The 8487-nt window shown below is 49.5% G+C and overlaps 3 protein-coding genes across 3 annotated transcripts; 2 read left to right on the top strand and 1 right to left on the bottom strand.

Annotated features, from left to right (window-relative positions):
* Positions 1-425: 425 nt before the first annotated feature.
* Positions 426-2638, top strand: PIGZ (phosphatidylinositol glycan anchor biosynthesis class Z (Gwada blood group)). The gene is made up of 2 exons (XM_086754781.1): positions 426-634; positions 1077-2638. The coding sequence occupies exons 1-2, from the start codon at positions 517-519 to the stop codon at positions 2636-2638; spliced, it is 1680 nt and encodes a 559-aa protein (XP_086610907.1). The 5' UTR covers positions 426-516.
* A 2931-nt stretch (positions 2639-5569) lies between these two features.
* NCBP2AS2 (NCBP2 antisense 2 (head to head)) lies at positions 5570-6044 on the bottom strand. The gene has a single exon (XM_086754783.1). The coding sequence runs from the start codon at positions 5992-5994 to the stop codon at positions 5713-5715; it is 282 nt and encodes a 93-aa protein (XP_086610909.1). The 5' UTR covers positions 5995-6044; the 3' UTR covers positions 5570-5712.
* A 66-nt stretch (positions 6045-6110) lies between these two features.
* On the top strand, positions 6111-8196 carry NCBP2 (nuclear cap binding protein subunit 2). The gene is made up of 4 exons (XM_086754782.1): positions 6111-6264; positions 6390-6571; positions 7308-7446; positions 8034-8196. Exons 1-4 carry the CDS (start codon positions 6184-6186, stop codon positions 8103-8105), a joined length of 474 nt encoding a protein of 157 aa, XP_086610908.1. The 5' UTR covers positions 6111-6183; the 3' UTR covers positions 8106-8196.
* The last annotated feature ends 291 nt before the right edge of the window (positions 8197-8487 follow it).

Below are 8487 nucleotides of genomic sequence, written 5' to 3'. Positions count from 1 at the left end.
TTGCTGTTAAGTGTCGGGTGAGGATCTTGCCATAAGCAATTATATATATATATATATATATTTTTTTTTTTTTTTGTATATGTATGTGAGTGGAATGCAGGCCCCATAAACAGATCTGCTTGGAAACAGCACCGTGGCCTCAAGGCCCAGGCGTTCGTAGCCTTCACAAGAGAGAACTGAATGTGCCCTGTGTTCTAAACTGCTTCTTGGCAATTGTCACCCAAAGGCGGTCATGACCAGTTTCTATATCTCTACTGCACTGGTGCGTTTCGAGCAACTATGAGACAATTAAAATTTCAGGTGCATTCAATGTCTCTGTTGAACCCTGCCTAGGGCCGGGCGGAGGCGGCGGGGCCCCATGGGCCGCAGTCGCGCGGGGCGGAGGGTGCTGCGCATGCGCGCCGGGCTCCCGCTGCGGCGCCTCGGCCGGCGGGCGGGCGCCCCCTGGCGGGGCGGTGGCAGGAGCCGGTTCCGCGGCGGGGCCGGTTCGGTGCCGGTGCCGGTGCCGGTGCCGCCATGGGGGCCAGGGGGCTGTGGGCGCTGCTGGCCGCGCTGCGGGCGGGCTGGTGCCTGCTGCCGCAGGCCGGCTACCTGCATCCCGACGAGTTCTTCCAGTCGCCCGAGGTGATGGCAGGTAAGGCGGCGGGCGCTGCCGGCAGCGGCGGGACCGGGGGAGAGAGACCCCGAGGGGTGCCGTTCCCCTCGCAGCGCGGGCTCCGCGGGGTGCAGAGCTGTGCTGCACAGCGTACGGGTATGTCCGTAGCATACAGTGTCGTTGTGAGACACAGCTTTGCTCCTGGCTGCCAGTGACAGCGGGGTTTGGCAGCGAAACCCGAGGCGGGCAGCCGGCCGCGCGGCCCCGCTGTGTCACAGAGCCGCTCCCGCGGCAGGGCGGGCGCGGAGCCGCAGCTGCGCGTGGGTGTTTCTGGGTGTGCTGTCCGCAGCCAGTGGTGCCTGGAACCGAACCCCCGTAACAGGCTTTCTCCTGAAGCTTTGTAAAAATCAATGGTCTACTAAAAATATATCATGTATGTATGTTCGTTTTGTTTTTTGTTTTTTTTTTTTTTCTTTTATAGGAGACATTTTAAACCTACAGGTCTTTTATCCTTGGGAGTTTCTTTCTAGCTCTCCCTGCAGAACAGTTGTTTTCCCACTGATGACATCTGGAGTTACCTACTGGGTGATCAAGTCTTTGCAGCAGCTGGACATATGTTCAAGTTGCATCAACAGCTACACCCTTCTTGTATCACCTCGCCTTCTTTTTACAATCTTTTCTTTCATACTTGACTATAGCGTGCATCGATTAGCTCCTTCCTGGGGGGCAGATCCATGGAAAGCACTGGTACTTGTTGCCGGATCATACGTCACTCTAGTATTTTACACAAGAACATTTACCAATGCGCTGGAAGGACTTCTCTTTGCTCTTCTCATGGTATTGGTTTCCTCAAAAAAGTCTGATGGCAGCTTAGTGGAGCCTACAAGCAGCCCTCTCATAGGTATTATAACAACTGCTGGGTTTTTCAACAGGCCAACCTTTTTGGCATTTGCTCTAACGCCCCTGCTTTACTGGGCAGGGTTAATTGTTGACTCTCAGAAGAGCATTAAAACAGTCATAAACCACTTCTTGAAACTTGTGCTATGTGCATGTTTTACTGCCATTGTTTTCATAACGGCCGACACCTTCTATTTTACTTCCGTGGGCTTAGACAACCTCTACAGCGTTAAAAATAGCAGCCTATTTGATGTAATAAGTCAATTAAATGAGAAAATGGTAGTAACTCCTTTCAATTTTCTCAGCTATAATCTTAATCCTCATAATCTTGCACTGCATGGAAGGCACCCACGAGTTACACATTTTGCAGTCAATGGAGTAATGCTCTTTGGGATCTTACATATTCTGGCCATTGGTGCTGGTTTTAAAATGTTAAAGAAATATATCCATCAATTAGGATGGGTCAAATCGTATTACCATGGGTCATCTGGGCTATTCGTGCATTCCAAGGGCAATCCAACATTACTGCTGTTTTATTTTGTTCCTTTGGCATTTCTCTCCCTATTCAGCCACCAAGAACCTCGGTTTCTCATTCCTCTCATCTTGCCGTTAGTCCTGTTCAGCGCGTCACAGAATAGAGCTGCGAAGTGGAAACACATCATTATTATTTTCAATATTCTCGGGGCTTTGCTGTTTGGGTGCTTACACCAGGGAGGACTGATACCATGTTTGTTTCACTTGGAGCAACTCCTGCATTCTCCGGCATCCTCAAACCATCCCAGACACTACACTCTACTCTTCGCTCACACCTATATGCCTCCTCGGTCTCTGCTTAATATCAAGAAGACAGACATGCATGTAGACGTCATTGATATGGCTGGGTCTGAAGAAGAAACCCTCTGCCAAACAGTAGAGCAGAATGCAAACAATTTTTCCTGCAATGACTGTCAGGTTTTTGTTATAATCCCTGGTACAGTCAGAGCCACAATTACAAAATGTGGTGTCTCATTCAAGAATGAGACTTTGATATTTCCACACTTATCAATGGAAGACCCACCACAAATACCCTTCCTATTCAGTGGAAATTGGATAAGTCAGTTAGGGCTATACATCCTTCAGCTAGACAGAGATCAGAAGAGCCTTTAGATTTTAGGAGAAAAATGTTTTAGTTTTCACTTGATTTGGGCACTGCCCAACGGTGCTGCGAGACCTTCCTCTTCACAGACCCACCTTCAGCACAAGCAGTGGCACTTGGAGCTCCCCCGAGTCTCTTTATTCCCTTCCTTCATGTTCTTACACTCACCAGTATAGCCAGTTCAGGATAGAACTTGCTTAAAATTTGAGTTATTCAGCACCTCTAGTGTTTCATATGAACTGGAGTGATTTTCCTGACGAGAGAGGATGAAATCAAAGCCCACCAATTGTGGGCTTGTGATTCAAGCCTAGCTCTTTCCACGTGAGACGTATTTTTGAAAGTTCTTACAATCCCTGACAGAGGGTTTGTGGATTGTGTGGTTTTTACTGATAATAGGCATTAACTCAGCTGCTGGAGAGAGGTTACAGGGCTAGACAAAAGCTAGTCTGACTCAGTAACGTTTTATTTTTATGCTCTTAAAAATGTAGAGCCTTCTCTCAGTCATTAGACCAGTGACAACTGGTGCCTGCAGTGACAACACAGGCACCAGCACTGTAATATTGTCTTGGGTGGTTCTGTCCTGAAAAATCCCCAGTGTTGCTCTGACAGCATCTGATTTAGAACATCAAAGATGCTTCAGCGTTACATACTTGTGCTAAATCCTAAAATCCAAGCTTTGCCTGTTCAGCATTTCTTGCCACAGTTCCATTCTTGTGAGCACACTACACATGTATGACAGCGGCCTGAGGATGCTGTTTGATGGCGTTAAGCCTGTCTGTTGTTTAGCTACTGCTAACAGTCCTCCCCTCGCCCACTTCCACTGCACATCTCGCAGCTTTCCTCACTGTCATGGCTCTGGCACTGGCCACGGTGCAGAGCTGGCCCTGAGGTGCACTGGTTCAAGGAGCTGCACAGTCAGAAAATGGGTAACTCACAGGGATTTGATCCTTTGCATTTCACCAGATGGAGCCCTGAACTGGCTTACCGCAGGCTTAGAGATCCACCAGTTCTGCGGCAGAGGAGCGTGTGAAGATCCAAGGGAGGAGCCGCATCCCTTGCACCCCCCTCCCCTCTCAGCAACAGCTCCCCATTAAATCAGCTTAGGGAGAATGACAGATCACATCCTGGCTCTCTATTGGAGAGCAGTCTGATTTTAAAGCAGGATACATATAACCCTAAGCTTCAGCTGAGAATGATTTATGTGCTTAACAGTATAGCACAACTAATAGTTTTCAGTTTTGCCTGTGTGAGCTTCTGGATCCAAAACATCCAGACACAGAGGAAGACACTAATTTGGCACCCTCCCTCTGTAAAAGGAATCTGATATTTGAAATCTTTCAGCTCACAAAGGCAATAATATTTTTTACAGTTCTTCATCCACACAGCTTTACTTAAGGTCTTATGAGTCAGTTTTTTAACAGACACAAGAGTAATACAGGTTGATGCCAGGATGTAAAGGGAAGCTAGGAAAAATCCATGTGAAGCATTTGCCTGTATCTTCCAAATTATACGTAAGATCTAGATTTTTAAGGAACACAGCTCTTGCTTTCTTGTAAAGCATTTTTTGTTAAGTCTCCCTTACATGTTCATCCCACATTCTTCATCCCTCATTATTGACAGGCCTGTAAATTAAAGCTGCATGATTTGGGGGGAGGCAGGGTGAGAGGGACTGCACGTATGGTTGTACTGATGACTCACGAAGCAGTGGAAGTAGTTATGAAAGCATAATGACACCAAATGTATTTTCCAAGTGAATTTTGCTCTCTTACTTTGGGACAACGGTAGCATGCCACAATACTCCATGTCCTGCTTACTGTTTTCAGCTTTCTTAAACAGCTTAAGTTTTGAAAATTATCTTCAGAAAACTTAGGATCTCTGGCAATCTCAGCGGGGTGGATCTTGAAACTCTTCAGGGATGTGATGGAGGATGATTCTCATGGCACGATGACTTCTCTACGCTGCACAAGTAACGTGTGATAGCATTGGGAAGAGAACCTGGACTACAAATACTCAGACTGAAAATACACTGCTTTTGTCTCACCAGCTCAACCTTTATCATTTACACCGTAGATGCAGTTTTACCATCTACTCACACCTAAGTCTTTGTTGGTGGGAGGCTTAATTTTACCAGCAATGCTGGAAACTGTATCTCAGATAATTGCAAGGTTCTTTTCACCTGGGGTGATACAAAGAATGGAAATCATCCTCCCCAGTTAACTAAGCATCTACTCAGCTGGACTAAACACTGAAACACGCAATGAAGGTTAACTGCTTTAGTCTCATTATGCTGTTAGATACAGGAACTTAAGTAAACCAGCCCAGTGCATCACATATGATGGATACATCCTTTTCCATATTTATATTTAGGATGGCTTTACTGGTATTTTTGCCCCTCACCCCCTTTTTGCTACCATAGATGTGAGGTGTGCTTTTAGCACAGCTACTGAATCTCTTTTACCTACCTGTAAAAAGGGCAATTATCCTATCCATCACCACCAACATTTAGAGCTTTCTTTGTATCAAAGTTGTATCAAATGTAGAACGTTCCTGTTGTATAGTCAGACACTGTTAAAGGAACTGCAGTAAGAAACTCAGTTTTATTTCAAGTTTCTTATCAAGCACTTAAAGTGACAATCTTGACAGTATTCTGGATGATGTTTAATGTAAGTCTGCCTTCTGTCTGTTACTGAGTACTGTGGAAACTGTAAGCTGACTTTGAAATGAAAATCCATCATACCAACGAGCAGCATGCTTCACGTTTTCGTGCCTGTCCTCGGGAACGGCTGATGGTGAAGCGCTACGGAAAAGCGGCGCAGGGTCCGCAGCTCGCGATCCGCAGGCCGGGGCCACGCTGGGGTCCCTCCGCGGCTGGCGCTGCACGCCCGTGCACCGGGCCTGGTCCGGGAGAGGCCGACGGGGTCCGGCTGTCAGCAGGAGCCCGTCACCGAGGCCCGTTCACCCGCCGGCTCCAACGCGTGCGTCCTCCTGCCCTCGGCGCGGGGAAGCGGTCGCTGTTCCCTCCTCCTCCACGCCGGGATCCCGCGCCGGCTGCGGCCCCACAGCTGCCTCTCGCTGGGCGCAGCGGTCAGGGCGTTGCGCCGGGGCGGCCTCCCCGGCCCGGCCCGCGCCCGGGGGGCCGCGGCCAGCCCCGCGCCCGGGCGCCGTCCTTGAGCTCCTTGAGGAAGGCGTCGCGCATGCGGAACAGGCGGGGGCCCAGGCCCCGCGCTGCCTGGCGGGCGCCGAGCTGCCCGCGGGTGATGGCGGCGGCGGTGAGGCGGGCGGCGGCGCGGATGGGCCGCGACTCGGAGAGCTGCTCGATCAGGCGCGGGTTGCTGAGCAGCGCCAGCAGCACCCGCCGCAGCACCATCCTGCGCGCGCTCTCGCGAGAGCCGCGCGCCCCCTCTCGCGAGGGCGGTGGACGCGCCCCGCCCGCTCTCGCGAGGGCCGGGTCTCGCCTCCCCATTGGCTGCCCGCCCGGCGGCCGCGGGTGGCGTGCGCGGGGGCGCTGAGCGGCGGGAAGGCGCCGGGCGAGCAGCGGGCGGCCGGGCGCGCCGCCATGTGCTCCGGGGACACGCTGAGCATCCTGCGCAGCGACTCCTACGCCGGCCTCAGCCAGTACCGCGACCAGCACTTCCGGGTGAGCGGGGCCGCCGCCGCTGCTGCCGGGGGCGGGGGCCGCGCGGTCCGCCTGGGCTGGGCCCGGTCGCGGGCCTGGGCTCGGTTGCGGGCCTGCCGTGGGGTAACGCTGTCGTTGCGGCTCAGGGGACGCGGTACGATCAGGAGCGGCTGCTGAGGAAGAGCTGCACGCTGTACGTGGGGAACCTCTCCTTCTACACCACGGAGGAGCAGATCCACGAGCTCTTCGGCAAGAGCGGCGACATCAAGAAGGTCATCATGGGGCTGGACAAAGTGAAGAAAACTGCCTGCGGCTTCTGCTTCGTGGAGTATCCTTCTGCGGGCCCGGCCCTGCTGCCCCGTAGCCTGCTGCAGCAGTGGGCAGGGGCGGTCAGGGCGCGGGTGAGCTGACACGCAGGCTCTGAGACACGGGAAAGTTATCTGGGGATAAAATTATTGGCTTGATAGAGTGTCTGTGGGAGGCCTGGGCGAGGGAGGGCAAACATACACTGCACATCGGGTGGGGTTGCTAGGTTGCCTTTGCTCTGATACTTTAACCCAGGCGCTTTTTAGATAGTTGGTCTCTGCAGTAAAAGCATACTCATAGTGCCTGAGTAAAGAGGGGTTTCTTTTCTTAAAAGCATACGCAAAAAGTTTCTGTTGGTGCCCTGTATCGTGGTGTGTTGACTTCCTTACAGGCAAGTCTCTTTGAGGGTCACTGTTACTGCTTCCAGTGAACTCACCAAAACAGTGGCAGTTTGCAGTAGGAACAGAGCATGCATGGGGCTCCTCATTCTTCCTGTAGTAATAGACCTTTAGGCTTTTAAGGGTGAGCGTGGTTAATCCAATATATGGATTTTTAATATTCTTTAATTCCTGCACATTGCTCTGCTTCACTAGCAGTTTTCTTGGCCCATATAGCTTCATAAAAGCAGTTGCTTTTAGAAGTAACTGAGCAGGAAACTGATTCAAGGAAATACTTGCTTTTGTAGCCCATTTTGATATTGTTCTTTTTTCCACACGTTGAAAATAGAAGTGTATTTTTTTCATTAACCTGCTCCTAAGGTATTATGCAAGAGGAGATGCTGAAAATGCGATGAGATACATCAATGGAACCAGGCTTGATGATAGGATCATAAGGACAGACTGGGATGCAGGATTTAAGGAGGGTAGACAGTATGGTCGTGGAAGATCAGGGGGCCAGGTAGGTTGTTGTTACAGTCTAGTTTTTAAGGGACTTGTGACTTTGTCAAATTACTGCTTTTTGAATGAACACATTCAGGACAACTTCAGAAATAGCAACTTAAGAATTATTGTTTAAGAGAGCACTGTACATTAGTCTGTAAGACATCTTATCAATGATGATTTTATCTGCTAAGAATTTTAAATGTATTTCCCTGAAGGTACTTTCAGATACTTAATTTCTTGGGGAGATAATGCTTATAAGTGAGCCCGGAAAACGTAAGCCTGTCCAGAACCGAAAGGATGGCACTTAGCTTACCTAAAGTTGAGCAGGCAGCAGGTGCTTTTGCTGCTGAAGCGTGAGGCTAGCCATCCTCACTTTGAGTGTTTCAATTAAGGAGTTCCACTGGATGTTATTAAAAGGAAGATCGTTTAGGCTGCATTCTGGCCTTCTGCATGATGCACTTTGCCTTCTGTTTTGTCAGTCAGCTTCCTGTGGCCACTTACATGTTGTGAACTCAGTTTGACTATATTCTGATGATGTAATGGTTTCTGATAAATTGTTTTTCTTTGTCTTTACCGGGCTTCCCTTTTTTCCTCCTTTATAAGGTCCGAGATGAATATCGGCAAGACTATGATGCTGGAAGAGGTGGCTATGGCAAAACTGTTCAATGCCAGTGAATAGTGAATGACTCATCAGCCTCGCAGGAGGACTGCATCTGCATTGTAAATGTCAGGAGGCACAAAGTAGGTCTGTTGCACACAAATGTATGTAGCTGCGTGTTTCTGTCATCACATAGTGTGTTCAATATCTCTTCTATTTTAATACCAGGACCCAAAGCATTGTAGAGTATGTTAATACAGAGGACTTGGGAGCAACGTTTTAAGCAGTAGTGTGGATGAGACTTTGGCTGCTGTAGCTCAACTAAAAGGAGCAAAGGTTTAACAGTATCGTGCTTTTTTTTCACTGGCAAAACTTGCGGGGTTTTGTTTACATTGGTATCACAGGATGGAGAGTGGCAATAAAGGAGGATTAGTGTATATTTCAGAGATGAAAGAAAAA

Source organism: Chlamydotis macqueenii, chromosome 9 (assembly GCF_036417535.1).
Source record: "Chlamydotis macqueenii isolate bChlMac1 chromosome 9, bChlMac1.mat, whole genome shotgun sequence".
In the NCBI taxonomy this organism is placed as follows: domain Eukaryota; kingdom Metazoa; phylum Chordata; class Aves; order Otidiformes; family Otididae; genus Chlamydotis; species Chlamydotis macqueenii.
Note: the sequence above shows the minus strand (reverse complement) of the source record. Positions and strands in the feature narration are given on the sequence as shown.